This window comes from Nycticebus coucang, chromosome 22 (genome assembly GCF_027406575.1).
Source record: "Nycticebus coucang isolate mNycCou1 chromosome 22, mNycCou1.pri, whole genome shotgun sequence".
NCBI lineage: Eukaryota > Metazoa > Chordata > Mammalia > Primates > Lorisidae > Nycticebus > Nycticebus coucang.
In genome coordinates this window covers 6,098,584-6,119,810 of record NC_069801.1, presented here as the reverse complement: position 1 = coordinate 6,119,810, position 21,227 = coordinate 6,098,584, and the positions used below count along the sequence as shown (strand labels likewise).

General features: G+C 49.0%; 1 protein-coding gene across 3 annotated transcripts in view; it reads left to right on the top strand.

Annotated features, from left to right (window-relative positions):
* The window catches only part of ENO1 (enolase 1), a 31,891-nt gene extending 11,603 nt beyond the window's left edge, over positions 1-20,288 (top strand). The window contains exons 1-13 of one of the 3 annotated variants that reach the window (XM_053576794.1): positions 1,640-1,783; positions 4,196-4,289; positions 7,190-7,285; positions 8,490-8,548; positions 11,350-11,419; positions 12,559-12,692; positions 13,230-13,452; positions 15,343-15,540; positions 16,772-16,973; positions 17,744-17,852; positions 18,158-18,216; positions 19,857-19,922; positions 20,028-20,288. In XM_053576794.1, coding sequence (XP_053432769.1) covers positions 4,205-4,289; positions 7,190-7,285; positions 8,490-8,548; positions 11,350-11,419; positions 12,559-12,692; positions 13,230-13,452; positions 15,343-15,540; positions 16,772-16,973; positions 17,744-17,852; positions 18,158-18,216; positions 19,857-19,922; positions 20,028-20,040 — 1,314 coding nt within the window. In that variant the 5' untranslated portion in view covers positions 1,640-1,783; positions 4,196-4,204 and the 3' untranslated portion in view covers positions 20,041-20,288. Of the gene's footprint in view, positions 1-1,639; positions 1,784-4,195; positions 4,290-7,189; positions 7,286-8,489; positions 8,549-11,349; positions 11,420-12,558; positions 12,693-13,229; positions 13,453-15,342; positions 15,541-16,771; positions 16,974-17,743; positions 17,853-18,157; positions 18,217-19,856 lie in introns of those variants that run through there. The other 2 variants (XM_053576795.1, XM_053576796.1) reach the window with 2 other exon arrangements.
* Positions 20,289-21,227: the final 939 nt, after the last annotated feature.

Genomic DNA, 21,227 nt, shown 5'->3' with positions numbered 1-21,227 from the left:
TTACTGGTCTGGCCACAGAGTGGTTACATGAGCCACATTGTTCTATCTTTATCTCTCTAACCATTTTAATGTAATATTAAAGATTGTTTAGAGCCCTTTCAGGGCCACGCCTTAGAAGTGCCTGATTTCTTAGAGTTCTTACAAGGCCTAGGAGACGCTGACTGCAGATTTAGCTGCTGAGTCATGGGGAAGGGGCTATTGGTTTTAAGGAGCCAAAAAGTGGATTGCTGGTGAAATCACAAATTCCGCTTGCAAAATTCATGCAATTCTTTAATGCAACAATTTGTGAGTCTCTTGTTGCTTTTTTGCTACATTTAACCCTAAAATTCTTAATTCTTTGTCAACAGGAAACAACCATTATTGCCTTAGTAGGCCTTCAGTTTTACCCAATGCCATGGGGCTTCTAACCCAGTAGCCACACACCAGGAGCTAAGGAAGTAAAGTAGTTTTTGCAGCTCACCAGAAGAAATACCATTACAATTAAATCCAACTATGTATTCCGATCTCTGCAAGACAATGAGGAAAATATGGAGATAACATTCTTTCCGTTCTCAGACTCACAGGAGGAATGTTTAAAAAATTCAAAAGTAACTATGACAGAAAGTGATCACCTCGGCCCTTCCCCGAAGGATATGCCACAGAGCTGGTTTTTTAATAGCTAATGAGATCTCTGTTGATCAAAAACGTGAAATCACTCCACCAGTTCCCTCCTGGTTTCCATTCAGACCACGGTGGAATATAATCTGTCTTGAACTTTGAGAACCTGCTCCCCCCCCCCTCGATCTGTGTTAAATTCCAATCCCAAATCGTCATGTGGATGGTTCACAAGTATCCGGATAGGTCAGATCTAGCCCTGGGGGAGATAGTAAGTCTCATTTCAAGAGTCAACTTGAACAGGAGCTGAAACTGAACTAACGCTGGGGAAGCACGCGGGGATGTGCCTGGGACACAGGAAGCGCTCAAAAATGAAAGTGAACCTTCCTTTCGACTACCTAGGTCGGATGCCCGCGTCTGACCGCTGCAGCAAGGACAAAAGGACGGGGTCACCTTGGCGGGCGGCACGGAGGCTCCCGGGCGCAGCACGCAGGCGCGCGCGGGGGGGGGGCGCGTATGGCCCCGACACCCCCCTCCCGGTCCCCCAAACTCGGAGTACAGCCAGAGCTCACGGCCCGTCAACGTCTCGACGCCGACCGGCCTGCGGGTGGAGCAGGGGACCTGAGGGACAGGGCGGGGGGCGGGCAGCGAAGGTCGTCACCAAGGTCGTGGGCCGGACGTGAGGCGCCGGAGCGACGCTGAGTGCGTGTGGGACTCGCAGTACGTGACAGAGCCCCGAGCCCTCATGCCCGCCGCGCCACCCCCATTCCTTCCCGGGGGCTGTGGCTCCACAGACCCCAGCTCCTCTCAGGGGTCCCAGTGCCAGTCAGGGGCTCGCCCGTACCCTAACACAGCCACTGGGGAGTTAGGGCCCCACAGGCCGGCTCACCCCAAATCCCCAGGTCGTCGCCCCCCTTTCTCCTGGGCAGTGGCTGCCGCAGTCCCGCTCCTTTCCGGGAGGTGAGGGCCAGAGTGACGGCGCCTCCGACCAATGGCGAGGCGACACTGAAGGGGCGGGCCCCGGAGGTGGGAAGTGGGCGCGGTTCCCGGAGCTGGGCAGGAAGTCCGGGCGGGCAGCGCAGAGAGGTGGTGCGAGGACTCCGGGTGCCACATTTTGCCGGCTGAACGTTCACCTTCGGGTCTGCAGCACACTCTCCTTCTATTCTGAGCAAAGAGATCCTGCGGCCAGGTAAGGTCGCCCGAGAGGAGCTGCTGAGCAAGCGGCAGGCAGGCGACGCGGGGGGTTTTCGGGCTTGGGGGACCTCTTCCTTTTTGGGAGACGGCGAGCCCGCGGGGCCCTGCTTGGAGGGTAGAGGGGTAGATGAACACGTGCGAGCCGTCCTCCCTCCCGGGCGGGAAAGAGCGTCTTCTGTACATCCCTGGAGATGTACGCTCAATTTCTTTGCAGATCAACACGTGATTACAGAGTGACGGGCAGGATAACTGTTCTCGCAAGGTCATGGGCAACACGCGCGGGCTATTAGGACAGCGGGAGCTGGGAGTGGAAGGTGCTTCTCCATCAATTGCCAAGTACAGGACTTTTGGGAGAGATGCAGATTGAACCTTCGGTAGCCATTAAAGCTATTTAGGAAGGGGCGGGAGAGGAGAGATGCCCGAGATGCTACAGTCCCCTCCCCCACCGGCGGCCGCGCGTGCTCTTGGGGCTCACGGCCCGCAGTTGAGCGTCTGAGTGTCCACGCTGCTTCGGAATGAGTACTGACTTAATATGTCTTCAAGAAGGCGCCTATTCTTGAGGAATCAGCCGCTGAGCCGTTGGGTTAATAGGGAAATCCTCTAGGCGACCTCGCCCAAGTTAGGCAAGAGCTGCTCCCACCTCCCCGGCTGGCCTGGCCACCGACAGTCAGGCCCTAATGTGACTTAAAAAGGATGTATTTTAAGAAACTTCCTGTTGGTTCTTTTCCTCCACGATGTGTTCTTACCTCTGAGCGCTGTGGTCCATTGGTTCACCCGAGTGCTCGGTCCACTTAATCTGCCCCTGGTGCGGGGTTAAATGGCTACAGTTAAAAGTTGTGAAATATGCCAATCAGGCCAATCTCCTCCCAGTCTGCGTTCCCTGAGCATTTGTGACTTCAGAGTAGTTTTTCTTTCCACGTTAAAGACAGGCTATATTTTGTTTTCACATTATGAAATTAATTTTACTTTGTCTAATGTCACTAAAATGAAACCAAAAATGCTGAGGTATTGTAATAAAATCGTGTTTAACAGTATCTGAATCTACAAAGTAAATCACAGTGATGGGCTGGGAATGGGGGAAAGGGAAGATTGAAAATGGCCCGAGGAAACTTTTTGGAGTGATAGAAATTTTATGCAAGGAGATACTAACGATTTGGCCAAATTCAAAATTAACTAAGATTTTTGAAAACTATGTTTAAAACAAGTTTGTCCTTTTGGAACATAGATAAAAACTAGATGCCTTTTTCTTGGCTAAATGAATAAAACTCCATTGTTACACAGACAACAAAGCTACAGAAGTGACTTCAGTATCTAATTTTGAAACTCAAAAATACACGTTTTGCTGCTTCAGAACATTCCAGAGAAGATGCTGGAGGCGAGCCCAGCTAGATAATGGCTTCTGAACACTAATTCAATTTCACTTACCCACTTCACCTCTATAAGTTGTCCAGATGGTTTCTCCTTTGGCGAGCCCCAAGAGAATAAAAAAAGGGGCTCTCTTTGAGGACTTGCTCTTTGCTGCTGCTATTTTTAAGGTGTTTTCAAGGGAAACCTCTTCCCTTGAAGTTCAAGAATGAATCTTTCCTTTACTAGAAATTGCAACATTTCATGAATAAGTTTTTTAAACAAAGTAAGATGCCTTTGGAAAGAAATACTAATTAAATGTCCCTATCATTGTGTCCTTATGACCAAAATGCTATGAAATTTGAAAGGCCCAGAAAGTGTCAGTAATGAAGATCACAGTACACAGATCCTGGAGCTCATTAGTCCTGACCTCTAAAGTCACCATTTCTAACTGATCATCTAATATCTACCCATTGTATCTACCCGTTGAACATGCTGCTCTCACTTAAAATTTGATTTGATGAATTATGTCCCAAACTTTTGATTCATTATTGTACTATTTGTACTATTAGCCCAGTTTTTCTCCTGCCCCCTCCCTTTTTGTCATCGTTGTGGATTTTTTTCTTGTCACCTTCATGTCCATTTTGTTTCCGTTCCTTTCTGTTCCCATGCCAGCCCTCATTGTTATAACTAATAGCAAAAACCAGTTTCAGACTTCTCCCTCCTGAGCCATTCTGCACTCAACACATTAATCTTCCTAGTTGGATCTGCTTTCTCCCTGGCACGCATATTTTTAGTGTTTTTAGGCTTGTTTGTTTAGAGGAAAAGAAACTGACTGCTGGGACTTAAGGCCTTCCAGAGCTGGACCCAACCTATGTTTTCAGGAGAAATCCCACTAATTCCCAGCAGGCTTTTTCCTCTACTCCAACAAACTTGTCTACATCCAATATTTAGTCCAGAGCAGTTTCTTTCTAGCCCAGGAACCCTCAGAAGTTACCATCTGAATGAATGAGCAAGTGTTGCATTATGGTTTGTGGAAAATATGAACTGTATTTCCCCACAGATTTTCACCATGTCTATTCTCAAGATCCATGCCAGAGAGATCTTTGACTCTCGTGGAAACCCCACTGTTGAGGTTGATCTCTACACCGCAAAAGGTACGTGTCTCCTTCTTTCCATAGTTACTTCTACCACACTTCATCTAAAAATGTTTTAAAGAATGATGGGATCCTTGGGCAAGAAAAAGTCTCTTACTTTAACATCTCTTTTCTTATTAGCACATGTGTGTAGGTTGTGATTCCTGACCAAGGGGACTGAGGGATTCTAAATTCTGCTTCTTGGTATTTAAAACAGACCCCAAGTTGACTCCTAGGTCAGTGAGGTAAGGAAGTAAAGTGATATCTTGAGACCTTTACCCTAAAAAGGCCCGTCACTAGTTGTTGGCTAACAGCTTGCTATGACCAAAAAAGCAGATGTGGTGTGATAGGCTGGTCATTCTCTCTTGATAAGGCCAGAGATTGGGGGCATGCCTGTGAGTGTAAATATAGTGCTCATCTGTGTGTACAGAAATCACCCTTAAACCAAGGATCAGGGATAGTTTTTACTTTTGGGCATTGGGACAGTTCACAGGCTATTATTTTTACCTGGCTATAAATCCCCATGGGAAGAATATTCTCATAAAAACAACAACAACAATAGATTGGGGACTCCTAAAAACTCCCTGTGTTGTGTTTTGTTGTTGTTGTTGTTCGTTTTTTTGACTTAAGAGGAAAAGCCTTGTGTCACCTCCAGCCAATGTCTCTGCTGTTTTCTAAATGGACATAGTGGGTAAGCTTGGAAAAGGAGATTGGAACAGGAGAATCATTCATCAATGCCGAGCATACAGCACTGCCAGTCAGAGCTGAGTCACTGTGAGTCACAGGCCTGGCAGTGGAACCCCACCCTCCCCCCTCAGGAGAAGAAGTGTCCTTGAGACTCAACTTGCTTGGGCTGGGACTCCCTGAGTTCTGCCTTTGGTTATTTGCTGTGGGAGGCATTCCCAGTGAGGTTGCTTCTGAACATGAGTTTGTGGAAACCAGGAGTTCTCATAGGGTGCTGAGAATGTCTCTTCATCACATGAGACTGGCTTGCTTAGTCAACAGGTGGAACTTTCCGCTCAGAAACTGATGAACTTGAAGCAATTACAAAAGATCCCAGACACTAGAATGTTGATGGGGGAGGGGCTTTTTTTTTTAAATACTTTGAAAGGATTAAATGATATTTTTTGAAATTAAAATAAATGAAACTTCTGTCTTAATCCTTTCAACAAACATGAAATGGTGGGTTAAGAGCCTTTCATATTTCTCACAGCAAAATCGAGCAGACGGTACAGTTCCACGTGCCTGCTGCCCCTACCTCTGCGCACCCTCCCCCACTGTCAACAGCCTGCACCAGAGTGGTGAGCCTACGCAGAACGTCGTTATCATCCAAAGTCCATAGACTTTGAGCGTCTTGTTTTCATGTCTTTAGCAAGACATGTGTAAGATGGATATGTAGGAAGCTAGGGTGGGTTTCAGGAAGAATGTGAGCACACGTATTGTAAATGCACCGTGGGACACTGACTGATCCTCTGACACACACGTGGTTGGTTTCTGTGTCTTGGATCATTTGTCTTCACATACCCAGCATTTCTTCAAGTGTTACAAACTCAATAGGCTCCTGAATGCCCTGCTCCCCTACGCCTGTTGACCCCATATTACCAGGCCTCTGTAGCACCTTTTTTTTTTTTGAGACAGAGTCTCATCATGTCACCCTTAGTAGAGTGTCGTGGCGTCACAGCTCACAACAACCTCAAACTCTTGGGTTTGAGGGATCCTCTTGCTTCAGCCTCCCAAGTAGCTGGGACAACTGGGGCCTACCACAGTGCCCGGCTATTTTTTAGAGGTGGGGTCTCGCTCAGGCTGGTCCCAAACTCATCAGTCAGGCAATCTACCTACCTCAGCCTCCCAAGTGCTGGGATTACAGGTGTGAGCCACGGTGCCCGGCCTCTGTAGCACCTTTCTTCAGGCTGTGGTGCCTTCTCCAAGATTGGGCATTTTTAGGCTTTACAGCATAGTAACTTTTTCCTATTAGGCAAAAAACCACCCTAATAGTATGTACCACTCTCCATACTAAAACAGATGAGCTTCAGAGATTCCTCCTGAGATGTTTTTCAATTTTCCATTTTTACTTTTTTGTTTGTTTTTTGTTTTTTTGGAAACAGTCTCACTGCATCGCCTTGGGTACAGTGCTGTGGTGTCATAGCTCACAGCAGCCTCTAAATCTTAAACTCTTGGGCTTGAGCAATCCTCTTGCCTCAGCCTCCCAAGTAGCTGGGACCACAACGCCAGCTAGTTTTTCTATTTTTAGTAGAGACAAGGTCTTGCTCTTGTTCAGGCTGGTCTCAAACTCCTGAGCTCAAGCAATCCTCCCATCTTAGCCTCCAAGAGTGCTAGGATTACAGGAGTGAACCACCATCCAGGGCCCATTTGTACTTTCTTTTTTTTTTTTTTTTTTGGCCAGGGCTGGGTTTGAACCCGCAACCTCCAGCATATGGGGCTGGGGCCCTACCCTCTGAGCCACAGGCACCGCCCCCCATTTGTACTTTCTAACTTCAATATAACCATCCAAACATCTTAACCCCTCTGTTACATTTCTACTGGGCAGCCCTACTGAGGGTGGTCTGCAAACTGCAGGCACCAACTGCAAACTTGTTAAAGACTCAGACTCTTGAAGCTCCTGTCAGAATCTGCATCTGAACAGGATTCCCAGGTGTATGTGTACACATGAAAGTGGAGAAGCTCTGCTCTAGAGCCTTTTAAACTAGGGCGATTCATCAGCTTTGCAACAAAGTCTGCATTGCAGTCATAAAAAACGTGACGGGCATGAAGAACAGAGGAGATAGTTTGAATCCTCTGGTTTGTAGGAGGAAAACGCAGTGTTCTCCCGCGACAGATGCTGTCTGTGAGTGGGCAGGAACTTGGGCTTGTGCAGTAACTAGATGTTTGAATTGCTCTTGGTGTTTTCTCCTCTCATCCAGGTCTCTTCAGAGCTGCTGTGCCGAGTGGTGCCTCAACTGGTGTCTATGAGGCCCTGGAGCTCCGAGACAATGATAAGACTCGCTATATGGGGAAGGGTAAGACTCGAGCCCACAGCCTCCCCAGCCCAGCCCGCTCCCGGCCTTTCCCAGTTTCCTCCCACTCACTGTGGAGATGCTGAGCAGTGCTGGGAAATGCTCCCTCCTGGTTAGGGCAGGGAACCCGAGGATGAGAAGAGGCCCTGTTAACTAATACTAGGGAAAAGCATTCCCCTTTCCCAGGAAGGCCTTGGGGGCCTTCCAGGCCATCTGCCCTCTTCAAGGGCAAGAACGCATCTCAGGGAAGTCTAGCTAGTGGCCCTCCGTTAATAATGACCTACAGATGAGTCATTGTGGTTGGATTTTTCTGTTGACTGATTCACTCTGTGGCAGAGCCAGCCTCTGGTTGGCTGTATTAAAATCGACTCATTAGTGTTGGCTGTGCCTTTCACCTTTCTAGAAGCAGAAGCTTTCTTACCAAGTGACAGACGAAAACGGAGCATTCACTTGGCTTAGGGGGGATGGTGAGGCAGAAATGTTCAAAACATACAGAAGCAGATGAACACGTGGTGGTGACACGGGGACAGTGTAAAGAGCTGCGGGGGAGGGCTGCTGAGGAAATAGACGTGGAGGCGAGTGGCAGTGACAGTGCTGGAGGAAGGCTGTGCACTCCGGCCCCCATGAGAACTGCAGGGAGGGGTCCCCACGCATAAGCTCATCACTGTTTAATGGCCCGCGTGAGTCAGCCTTTGCAGGAAGATAAACTCATGGTCCCTGAAATACTGCCCTCTGCCTTCCTCTTTCCGTGCTTTCTCTCGCTTCTGGTCCTTTATGTCTCCTGTTCTCTTCTGAGTTTCATTTCTCCTTCTTCATCCATCGCTACTGGGCAGGCGTCTCCAGACCCGTTAAGTATATTAATGAGTTCCTGGCACCAGCTCTGTGCACTCAGGTAACTCACTGGGCAGCCTTTAGTTTCTGCAGCTGGTGTTCCCAGCGCATGGTCTTGCAACTAACCTCCCAGCAGACTGTTCTGGGCTGGTTGCTCTGTGTGTGGCTCTAACCTTCTGGGCTCCTGTGTAAGAGCGCTCAGATTGGGCCGGAAAGTCCTATGATTCTGGGGAGGTTGGGGAGGGGTTTTAAAGACACCCCAGGGACCCTTTCTCGGTGGGCTCTGGGTCGGCAGCTTCCATAGTTCTCTCTAGCAATGCTGCTCAAGCCTGGTTCTAAAAGTATGTCAGTAATTTGATTTGATTGTTCCTTCTAGGTGTCTCAAAGGCTGTTGAGCACATCAATAAAACTATTGCACCTGCCCTGGTTAGCAAGGTAGGACCTTCCTCCTGAAAACTCACATGTATTACTGCTATGAGAGCGTCTCCCCGGCCCAGGGGCTTTCCTGTTTACAGAAGAGCTTACTCTGAGAGCTGCTGAAAAGAATGGGATCCCCATGATGCATGAGAATGTCCTGCATGACTTAACCTGTAACATAGCTCGAGGCCTGTATGTCCACTCCTGACAGCACCTGGAAACGGATCAGGGCAGAGAGGCACAGTCTCAGAGCTATGTTGGGTTTTCTTCTGCAAGTATCTTGACCCTGGGAAACTGGGATCCAGATTTTTTTTTTTTTAGAGACAGAGTCTGACTTTGTCACTCTCGGTGGAGTGCCATGGCGTTACAGCTCACAGCAACCTCCAGCTCCTGGGCTTAGGCGATTCTCTTGCCTCAGCCTCCTGAGTAGCTGGGACTATTTTTTTGTTTCATTTTGGTCAGGGCTGGGTTTGAACCCACCACTCTCAGTATATGGGGCCACACCCTACCCACTGAGCTACAGGCACCGCCTGAGATCCAGATTTTTAAGAGTGGCTCTCTAAGGGGTGTTGGAGTAGTGTCCACGGTGATTAATTTTTCCTGAATTTTGGAATTATTTACTGTATTTCTACCAACTGTGGAACTCCTGCTAACATCGTAATTGAAAACTCAGTGTCAAACAGGTAAAAGTAGAGCTACTGCAGTTAAAATAAGGCCGAGCCCTAGCAACCCGAACCCCTCCACGGGTTCATCTCGTTCCCTCCCCTGCACTGCCTTCCATACGTAATCCTGTGGTGCTCCTCAGATGGGAACAGTTTGACAACCCCTCTCTAAGCCCAGTCCAAGCCTAGTCACAGCCTCCTTATCTGGCCCCTCTCCTCCTTGAATTTCTTCGGTATACCCATGGAAAATGAGATGCTTCTTTGTTATTTCTGTCCCCAACTTGCCTTTTGGGAGGTCTTGCCATGTTTCCCAGGCTAGTCCTCCTACCTGAGCCTCCTGAGTAGCTGAGATATAGCCCTGCGTGACACCATACCCAGCCCTGACTTGCTGGTTTCAGCCTGACCTTTGGGGCACTCTTTTTGTTGTTGTTGTTGTTTGTTTGTTTGTTTGTTTTTGAGACAGAGTCTCAAGCTGTTGTCCTGGGTAGAGTGCTGTGGTGTCACAGCAACCTTAAACTCCTAGGCCCAAGCGATTCTCTTGCCTCAGCCTCCCGAGTAGCTGGGACTACAGGTGCCCGCCACAATGCCCGGCAATGTTTTTTTGTTGCAGTTTGGCCGAAACTGGGTTTGAACCCACCACCCGCAATAAATGGGGCCGGCGCCCTACTCACTGAGCCACAGGTGCCACCCTGGGACACTCTTAATTGCTCCCCACCCACTGGTCCCCAGTTGAAATTTCTCATTACTACTCTGCCTGCACACAGCCTGTACGTCCGTCTCCTGGGAACCTCCACACGTGCCTGTTCTTTGTCACGACTAACTCAGCGAGCAGGCATCCCTGGGGGGAGGGGGTGGTGCGGGCACACTTCACTGTGTGAGGAGCAGCCTCTGAAGCTGCCTGGGAAACTGCTTTTTCCAGAGGGATGCCTTGTAAAAAACACAGAAAACACTGGTTTGTTGGCATGGCATGATGGGATTATAGATAATTTTCTTGGAATATTTTAGTTTTCATATAAAGAACATTACATAAAAAATCATGCATCGGTATGATTCATTTGTAAAGTTTTAAAGCTGGTTTTTGTTTGGTTTTTTGTTTTTTTTTTTTGTAGAGACAGAGTCTCACTGTACCGCCCTCGGGTAGAGTGCCGTGGCGTCACACGGCTCACAGCAACCTCTTACTCTTGGGCTTACGCGATTCTCTTGCCTCAGCCTCCCGAGCAGCTGGGACTACAGGCGCCCGCCACAACGCCCGGCTATTAAAGCTGGTTTTTATTAAGTAATTATTTGGGCTAGTTCTCAAGATATCAGTTTTATTACTTTATAGTCTCACCAAAAATACTCATTTTGATCAGTCCTCAGAAGTTTTGTTTAAATGATTTTGTACTACCTGCAGAAATCCTACCTCCCCTCAGAGGATGAAGGTTAGCCAAGAGCAGAGCTTACCCTTTGGAAGGGAGCTTCCATGTTTTTGTTGCCCACAAAAGTCACAGTTGGTGGTGGTGACAGCTTACATGCTTCCATAGCATGTACCAGACGTTTCTGTCTTGTGTGTGGTATGACTTTGCATTCAGCAGGGGGCCATACTCTTTATAACACAAGGAGCTTGTCTTTGAGTTTCACATCTGTTTCCTTAGAGGGTGAGAGAGATGCCTGATGGGCTTAGAGCAACTAGAAGGCAGTTTCGTGCCTGTTCATTGATTTTTTCTTTCTCTCTCTCTTTTTTTTTTTTTTTTTAGTGAAACAGGTTTCAAGCTGTCGCCCTGGGTAGAGTGCTGTGGCATCACAGCTCACAGCAACCTCCAACTCTTGGGTTTAAGTGATTCTCTTGCCTCAGCCTCCCAAGTAGTTGGGACTACAGGCTCCCGCCACAACACCCAGCTATTTTTTGGTTGCAGTTGTCATTGTTATTTTAGCTGGCCTTGGCCAGGTTTGAACCCGCTCACCTTGTTGTATATGGCCGGCACCCTACTCACTGAGCTACGGGTGCTGCCATCCCATACCCCTTTTTTTTCCTATAAAATAAACGTGCAGCACAGGATGGATTTCAATTGTGCACATTGCCGAAATTGTACAGATTCCCCAGCAGAAGCACAGAGGTTATGTGGGTGGAGCAGTACCCACCTCTTCCCTGCTCTTATTTTTCCTTCTCCTTTGCAGAAATTGAACGTCATGGAACAGGAGAAGATTGACAAACTCATGATCGAGATGGATGGAACAGAAAACAAATGTGAGTGGCCAAAGGTGGAATCTTTACTGGGGAAGATTGTGAAGTCTCCTGAAGACTTTTTTTTTTTTTGAGACAGTCTCACTATGTTGCCCTTGGTAGAGTACTGTGGCATCACAGTTCACAGCAATCTCCAGCTCCTGGGCTTAGGCGATTCTCTTGCTTCAGCCTCCCAAGTAGCTGGGACTACAGGCACCCGCCACAACGCCCGGCCATTTTTTTGTTGCAGTTTGGCCGGGGCCAGGCTCGAACCTTGCCACCCTCAATATATGGGGCCGGCACCCTACTCACTGAGTCATAGGCGCTGACCTTGAAGACCTTTTAAAAATTTTTCAGGAAAAGGGCGGCGCCTGTGGCTCAGTCGGTAAGGCGCCGGCCCCATATGCCGAGGGTGGCGGGTTCAAGCCCGGCCCCGGCCAAACTGCAACCCAAAAATAGCCAGGCGTTGTGGCGGGCGCCTGTGGTCCCAGCTGCTCGGGAGGCTGAGGCAGGAGAATCGCTTAAGCCCAGGAGTTGGAGGTTGCTGTGAGCTGTGTGAGGCCACGGCACTCTACCAAGGGCCATAAAGTGAGACCCTGTCTCTACAAAAAAAAAAAATTTTTTTTCAGGAAGAGACCATGTAATCCTTAAGGATCAACTAAGTGACAATCTGGTCTCCTCCTGTTTCTGGGCCTTACCTTAAGAAATGCCATTTTTTAAAAAATATGGGGAGCACAACGTGAGCCACATGTCTGTGTGGTTACTTAAGAAGTTTGCCCTTTAAGGGGTGGCGCCTGTGGCTCAAAGGAGTAGGGCGCCGGCCCCATATGCCCGAGGTGGTGGGTTCAAACCCAGCCCTGGCCAAAAACTGCAAAAAAAATAAAAAATAAATAAAAAAAAAAGTTTGCCCTTTAAAATAAACCAAGCAACATGTGGAGTTTTCTGGAGTTCATTAACCAAAGAAGGGGCTCTGACACGGGAGAAATGCTGGTGGGGCCATGTGGAATGCTGATTGTATTTCTAGTTTGAACACTGAACGTGGCTGTGTGGAGGGAGAGATGGGTCCGAAAGCAACTCAGGTGCGCCATGTACAGTGGTGCTCACAGGCAGCAGCATCAGAGAGGTTGGTGAGGTTCATTTCACCCTGTTCTCTTCTGTTCTAGCTAAGTTTGGTGCAAATGCCATTCTGGGGGTGTCTCTTGCTGTCTGCAAAGCTGGTGCTGTTGAGAAGGGCGTCCCCCTGTACCGCCACATTGCTGACTTGGCTGGACACGGAGAAGTCGTCCTTCCAGTCCCGGTGAGTGGCTCTTTCCCGAGCGAGGAGTTGGGGGTGTCAGCTTTCCCTGTGCCTCGACCTCTTGCACATGATACTCCCAGCTCAGCTCCTCTGCCCCTTGCAAAGCATGACCTTGAGCAGGTGACTGAACTTGCCTGTACCCCACGCTCTTTATTTGTGACAAGGATGACAGTTGTACTTTCCTTGCCAGGAGTGAGTGAGTGTTAATTGATACAGTAGCGTGTGCTTCTGACAATAAATACTGCAGTTCTTAAAAGAGACATGATGAGAGCCAGATGGTGGCCGGTGCCTGAGGTACCAGGTACTTGAAGAAGCCAAGGTGGGAGGATTGCTTAAGCCCAGGAGTCAGTGACTAGCCTCAGCAACATAGGGAGACGCTGTCTCAAAAAAGAGAGCAGGCCCTGGTGAGCTGCCCCTGGCCCCACTGACACTCTTGGAGACTCACATCTTGGGCTCATCTGTGAACTGGGTAACTGGACGTGAGGGGCCTTGCTGCTCCGGGCCTGGTCCAGGCTTCTCTGCTCTGTCTGTCTCCAGGCTTTCAATGTCATCAACGGTGGTTCTCACGCTGGCAACAAGCTGGCCATGCAGGAGTTCATGATCCTCCCTGTGGGCGCATCAAACTTCAGGGAAGCCATGCGCATTGGAGCTGAGGTTTACCACAACCTGAAGAACGTCATCAAGGAGAAATATGGGAAAGATGCCACCAACGTGGGGGATGAAGGCGGGTTTGCTCCCAATATCCTGGAGAATAAAGAAGGTAATAAATGCACCAGGGAATCCCTGGGCTGTGCTGTGCCCTCTCCCTCCCGTGGGCGAATCTTGTCTTCCTTGCCAGCCACCTTGGGCATGGTGGTCTTTCCACATTTCTTTCATCAGGGATCAAGAACCCTGCAAACAACAAAGTAGGCACTTCATTTATTAATTTGACTTCTGGCTGTCCCAATGATTATTGAAGCTTGGGGGTATAGAGATATGGCTTATTCCTCACAATTCCTGCTGACGTTGCAGTGGCAAATCCTGTGCTCTGTACAGGACCTTCTGGTGGTTCAGTTCAGGAATGTGATCAGTAACTACTTGAGCAAATTCAACTATGGTAAATCTTTTTAAGACAGTGTCTTACCAGGTCGCCCTTGGTAGAGTGCTGTAACATCACAGCTCACAGCAATCTCAAACTCTTGGGCTTAAGTGATTCTCTTGCCTCAGCCTCCCGAGTAACTGGGACTACAGGTGCCCGCCACAACACCTGGCTATTTTGTTGTTGTCGTTGTTGCAGTTGTCATTGTTGTTTAGCAGGCCCAGAGTGGGTTCAAACCCGCCAGCCCTGGTGTATGTGGCTGGCATCCTAGCTGTTGAGCTGCAGATGCCAAACCAAACTACAGTAATTCTTAAAGAGTTTTTGTTTTGATTTTGTTTGGAATCCTTAGGCATAGTAAAAATGCAAAAATTCTGGAGACTATACAAAGTGTGAGGATAAGAATTATTCACTGCTGAGTTCTTTCTTTTATAAGGATAAATAGTGTTTAAGTATATTTCTATTGCCTTCAAGGGCAACTAGTAAAAGAAAGAAAATATCCTGTTTGGGGCGGCGCCTGTGGCTCAGTCGGTAAGGCGCCGGCCCCATATACCAAAGGTGGCGGGTTCAAACCCGGCCCCGGCTGAACTGCAAACCAAAAAATAGCTGGGCGTTGTGGCGGGCGCCTGTAGTCCCAGCTACTCGGGAGGCTGAGGCAAGAGAATCCCTTAAGCCCAGGAGTTGGAGGTTGCTGTGAGCTGTGTGATGCCATGGCACTCTACCGAGGGCCATAAAGTGAGACTCTGTCTCTACAAAAAAAAAAAAAAAGAAAGAAAATATCCTGTTTGTTGTTGATTCAGCCATGTGAGATTGCTGATATTTGCCCTTTTTTTCTTTTCTTCCTTTTACTTTTGTGAGATAGAGTCTCACTATGTCAGCACCTACCATAACGCGTGACTATTTTTACAGACAGTATCTCACTCTGGCTCAGGCTGGTCTTGAACTCCTGAGCTCAGGCAGTCTACCCACCTCAGCCTCTCAGAGTGCTAGGATTACAGGCAGGAGCCACTGTGCCCAGCTTTTGCCCATTTTTGTCCTATAAAAAATGTCCCTTTCCCATAGTTTTACCTAGTAATTTGACAATCTTTGGTGTGAGCAGGAGCCAAGTGTCTTGTCTGCCTTATGGAGAGGGCAGTGTGGCTGGTCAGTCAGTGCCTGAGTCTGAGCTCTGGATGTCACAGCCTGGAGAGGGGATGTTGCTGTCCAGGGCTCCTCCTTGAATTCCAGCCTCAGTTCTATTTAAAGCCCATTCCTTGGGACAGCTGATCTCAGCTGGTCACTGTAACTGTATCTTGGCCAGCACAGTTGTTACTGGGCGCTAAATTTGGGAGCATTTGTCAATGGGAAAGACTGTTTCAGGAACTGGACTGAATTTCCCAGTTGGTAGCGCACCAAGGGTCCTGACCCATGGTTTCTTGCCTCCAAAGTGAAAAAAGTAACCAGTGTCATCAAAACTGATGGTTAGGCCCAAACAATTCCTGCTCTGTCTGTTACAGTCCCTGTTTGGCAGCTGTTGAAGGGAAATTTTCTCTCTGACTACCTGTTTTCCAACTTGTTGCCTCCGTGTCTTTCCAGCCCTGGAGCTGCTGAAGAATGCAATCGGGAAGGCCGGTTACACGGATAAGGTGGTCATCGGCATGGACGTCGCTGCCTCCGAGTTCTTCAGGTCTGGGAAATACGACCTGGACTTCAAGTCACCTGATGACCCCAGCAGGTACATCACACCTGACCAGCTAGCTGACCTGTACAAGTCCTTCATCAAGGACTACCCAGGTAAGTGCCCCAGGTTGCCATCTTCCTTCTGTAGTAGCTGACTGGTGATGGCTGGAGGGGGTGGGGTTACACACTGTGCAGCTGCATTGGGCTTCCCAGAGGTTATGGGGTAGCAGAGCAGTCTCAGGAGATGGTTCTTCAGGTACTAACAATGACACTGTGTTATAAGTTGTTCATGGACGCGGGAGCCAGCCTTGAGAATCACAATGGCCTTTTGTAACTGAGCTGTATTGTGCTTCCTGGGAGCTGGGCTTCGTTCTGAGTCTGTGCATCTTTTAATGCCCAAAGGTTAGGGACTGTTACTACCATTTTATAGCAGAGGAAACAGGCATAGAGTGGTCCAAGGTCGTGCGGCAAATGATGGAGCAACAATTCAAACCAGGAAGTCTGACTCCAGAGTCCATTCATTTTATCCCCACACTACATAACATGGTCAAGGTTAAGTGGTAACTCACTTTGCTGAGTCCATGGCTCTGTTCTTCTCAGTGGCACTTAGCTCAAACCACCTTAGTGGTCTCCCTTTTTTTTTTTTAATTTAATTTTTTAAATTTCAATTTAATATAAGGGTACAAACAATTGGGTTACATTGTTTGTGCTTGTTGAGTAAAGTCCAAGTTGTCGTTGAGCCCTTCGCCCAGGTGTGTCATGTACCCTTACATTGTGCCCCTTAGGTGAGAGCTTACCAAACCTCCTCCTCCTCCTCTTCCCCCCTCCGACACTGGTCTCTTTTAGCAAAAGAAATCATTGGGGCATGCACACTCGCACCTGAAATCCTAGCACTCTGGGAGCTGAGGTGGGAGGGTCTTTTGAGCTCAGGAGTTTGAGACTAATCGGAACAAGAGCAAGACCCCCATCTCTAAAAATAGCCAGGCATTGTGGTGGGCACTTATAGTCCTAGCTCCTTGGGAGGCTGAGGCAAGAGAATCACTTAAGCCCAAGAGTTTGAGGTTGCTGTGAGCTGTGACACCACAGCACTCTACTGAGGGCGATACAGTTAAACACGTCTCAAAAAAAATTAAAAAAGAAAGAAATTTGTGGCCCAAGGTTGTGGGGTTTTGTGCCCTGCTACAGGAGTGGGCTGGTGCTCCCAGGATGAGTTGGGGAGCTCCTGCCCTGCAGGTGTGAGTGGGGTGGGGTCAGGCGAGCAGCAAGGCAGAGGAAGTGAGGCTCTGGGCCTTGCAGTTGAGCAGAGCAAGGGCCACACTGAGGCAGCTTGTCTCTCCTTCCTTAGTGGTGTCTATTGAAGATCCCTTTGACCAGGACGACTGGGGGTCTTGGCAGAAGTTCACTGCTAGTGCAGGAATCCAGGTGGTAGGGGACGATCTCACAGTGACCAACCCGAAGCGGATTTCCAAGGCTGTGAGTGAGAAATCTTGCAACTGCCTCCTGCTCAAAGTGAACCAGATCGGCTCCGTGACTGAGTCCCTTGAGGCGTAAGTGTCCTCCCAGGACCGCCCCTTTCACACAGCTGGAGGTCATGAATCAGAACTAGGGCTCCTCTCTTCTGGTGTTGAGAGTCCTGCTGACGGGAGCTTAGCACACTCCAGAATTGTAACTGGTTTCATGTTTGAAATCCAGGTGCCTTTTAAAGTGAGGAGTAGCACTGAGGGGACTGGGGTGTTGCATGGTGAGGCCAAACCCTGACTCCTCACGGCCCTACATGTGTGGCTAAATTTCACATGGGGAAAGTTGTTCAGTAAGGCTGGGCACGATGGCTCACGCCTGTAATCCTAGCACTGTGAGAGGCTGAGGCAGGTGGATTGCCCTGAGCTCAGGAGTTTGAGACCAGCCTGAGCAAGAGTGAGACCTCGTCTCTAAAAATAGCCGGGCATTGTGGCAGGTGCCTGTAATCCCAGCTACTCGGGAGGCTGAGTCGAGAGGATCACGTAAGCCCGCCCAAGAGTTTGAAGAAGCCAGGTCACTCTACTAGAGGTGACAAAGTGAGACTCTTGTCTCAAAAAAAAAAAAAAGTTCAGTGAAGGGCTGTCAGACAAGACCAGTCTCCTCAAGAGAGTGAACCCAGTGCTTGAACCATGACTGGAAGGCCAACAAGATCCTTAGGATGGAGTTCAGAGGAGGGTGAGGGTTACCCTCCTGCTGTCCACAAAGACCCCAGGTGTTGAGAGCTTTGTCTTCTGCCAGCAATGGGGACTAATGGTATCAGGAGATGGGTTGTGCCATCTGGGGTGTCCTTGGCTTCCAGGTGCAAGCTGGCCCAGTCCAATGGTTGGGGCGTCATGGTGTCTCATCGTTCTGGGGAGACTGAAGACACCTTCATCGCTGACCTGGTGGTGGGGCTCTGCACTGGACAGGTAAAGAGCTGCCTGGAATGAAAGAAAGCTTTATTCTCTTTCTTCTCTCTGACCTCAACTTCCCAAGAAGACTCAACAGGCTGTTGGGGGAGGGTTTGGTCAAGCTCATACACAGGGTGGCTATTTGTCCTCTGTTTGCCATGGTTTATGAGCATGAACAGGATGGGGTCATGAGGGCCTCCTTCCCAGGGCCAGAGATAACTCTGTAGAAAGTCTCTCTGGCATGGTGCCCTCTCTTTGCCCAAAATGCCCTTGAAGACTGTGTCCTCTACAAGCAGATGTGACCTTTCTTTTCTCCTATCCAGATCAAGACTGGTGCACCTTGCCGATCTGAGCGCTTGGCCAAGTACAACCAGATCCTCAGGTAAAGAGGGTTCCTAGTACCCATGGGCCTGTGGTCCACCCCTCAGGGGTCTGCACTGCATGTGGGCGTGCCCTCCACCAGGAAGGAGCTCCTGGCTCTGGAGGTGTGTGCAGATGGGGAGCACAGCGCGGGGCCAGGTTGGAGCAGAGTCAGGTGTAGACCCTAACTACGCCATATCACCTCCAGGACCAGGGGCTTGTCCCACACAATGCTGCCATCTTGTGGTTGGGGAGAGAAAATGGGTTCCCCTTTGACAATTCAGCCATTACATTTTTAGAACTTCAAGAGCCCTTTAGTAATCATCTATTTCAGCTCATTTTCCCTGGTTTTGTCGATATGAAGCCAGGACTCAGAGAGATGAAGGAAATTGGCAAATGGCTGGGCTTCCACCATCCAGTGACATTGAAGGTTCTTGTCCCTCCTATTTCTCAGAAGTTCCTGGACACACGGAGCCTTGGTCCCTTCTTTACTTTTTTCTAAATTCTCAGGAAGAGGAATGCTGTTTCATAAATTCTCCCGTGTTATCCCTTCTTGAAATGCTATCCATTATGTTTGCTTGAAAATTTCAAAAGCAGAGTGAACACACAGTGCTCCTCTCCCATCTCCCGGCCCCAGCATGTCTCAGTGTTCCTTCGTTATTTTCTCCCTTTATTTCTTGCTGGAGAATTTGAAAGCTAATTGTAAGGGCTGAGCACAGTGGCTCACACCTATAATCCCAGCGCTCTGGGAGGCTGAGGCAGGTGGATTACCTGAGCTCAGGAGTTCCAGACCAGCCTGAGGCAGGGTGAGATCTCATCTCTAGCAATAGCCGGGAGTTGTGGCAGGCACCTGTCATCCCAGCTACGCAGGAGGCTGAGGTAAGAGGATGGCCTCAGCCCAAGAGTGTGAGGTTTCTGTGAGCTGTGACACCACAGCACTCAGGGTGACAAAGTCTCCATCTCAAAAAAGAAAGCTAATTGTACACATCCTATGACTTCACCTCTAAATACTCTCCTACGAAAGCACTTGTTGACATGAGCACTCTCACCTTAGGGCGCCCAGGATTAATCGTGATCTGTGACATCAATACCAAGTCTGTTTCACCTCCATTTGTCTCAAAACGACTTTTTAAAGTATCGGGATCCAAACAACTCACCCATTTTGTCTTTCTTTTTTTTTTTTTTTTTTGAGACAGAATTTTACTATGTTGCCCTTGGAAGAATACCCTGGCGTGGTGTCACAGCTCACAGCAACCTCAAACTCTTGGGCTGAAGTAATTCTCTTGCCTCAGCCTCCCGAGTAGCTGGACTACAGGCCCATTTTGTCTTTAAATAAGGTCCCCTTTTTCCCCATGCCATTCCTTTCTTTTATTTTCCTAGAAGAGTATTAGAATTCTTGTAGTCCAAGGAACAGCAATCCTGACGTTTATTCTACTTTGCCCATCAGAAACACCGGGAGCCAGTGGACAACGCATGGGGGGTGGGGGGAGGACGAGGAGAGTTGACTCCTCTTCTGTCCCAGGCACAGATTTAGAGTTTAGGAAGAAGTTGGAGAGGAGAGCTGGAGGAGGGGCTGTGTCTGACCACAGGGAGCGTGGGAGTACTTGCTGCACTGAGATTTGATTTTTCTTTCCCCCTCCCTTTGTCTTTGTGCGTCCCAAGAATTGAAGAGGAACTGGGCAGCCAGGCCAAGTTTGCCGGCAGGAGCTTCAGAAACCCCCTGAGCAAGTAAGCTGTGGGCAGGCGAGTCGCAAGCCCTCAGACACTCACTGGCTTAGACCCCTTCCCTGATGTCAGGGCGGGCAGCTCAAGGTCCCCGACCAATACTTACAGGGGCCTCCGGTAGTTGACTCCCCTCGCCCATCGCTGTGGTGTTCCTGCTGCTTCCTTAGAACTTCTCCAGAAGCCAAGCTTAACTGCGCAGAACCCTGTTGGAAACCCTAGCTCTGTAATCATGTAACTGGCCCACATCATTGTTTTTCACCTCACGTTCCACCAAGCATCTGGAGACTGGAGACTAATCTCCAAGGTGGCCACAGGCAAGATCCCCAGTGGTTCTGTGCAAAATAAAAAGTCCTCGGTGACCCAAGAGAATACTGTGTATGCGTGTGTGTAGAACAGTCCCAGTCTGTCATGCGTTCACGGGTGTGGTGGTGGCAGGTAGGCCTTTGGGAACTACAGGTTTTGTGCCACGGCAGAAGAGGATGAAGATCTGTCGAGAACATTTGTGTGAGTCTTTGGGAAGGGCAGCACTTGAGGCAAAAGGTAGGACAAGACCCTCAGCGTTCCTGTGGGTATGTGGGGTCAGCAGTGAGCCTAAGCTGGGAGGCAGAGCGAGACTTCAAGATCAGTATCTTATTTGGGAGAAAACGCAAGTGAGGAGCTATTTACAGATTATCTTAAGGATGGTGGCTACTAGGTCACATGCTATATAATTGTCCAAACCAGAGAGATTCCAGAGAAAGATAACCATCCTGGGCAAAGATGGAATGTGGGTCTCTTTCAGGGGAAAACAGGTACAATTAAAATAGCTCTCGAGCTGGGCGCTGTGGCTCATGCCTGTAAACCCAGCATTCTCCGAGGCCAAGGTGGGTGGATTGCTCGAGCTCAGGAGTTCGAGACCAGCCTGAGCAAGAGCAAGACTCCATCTCCCTAAAAATAGAAAAACTAGCCAGACCTGGTGGAGGGCCACGGTAGTCCCAGCTGCTCAGAAGGCTCAGCCAAGAGGATTGCTTGAGTCCAAGAGTTTGAGGTTGCTGTGAGCTATGATGCCACAGCACCCTACCCAGGCTGAGAGAGTGAGACTGTCTTAAAAAAATATGCTCTTGGGCTCGGTGCCCATAGCACAGTGGTTACGGCACCAGCCACATACACCAAGGCTGGAGGGTTCAAACCCGGCCCAGGCCAGCTAAACAACCACAACTGCAATAAAAAATAGGATTGTGGCAGGCGCCTGTTGTCCCAGCTACTTGGGAAGCTGAGGCAAGAGAATTGCCTAAGCCCAACAGTTTGAGATTGCTGTGAACTGTGACC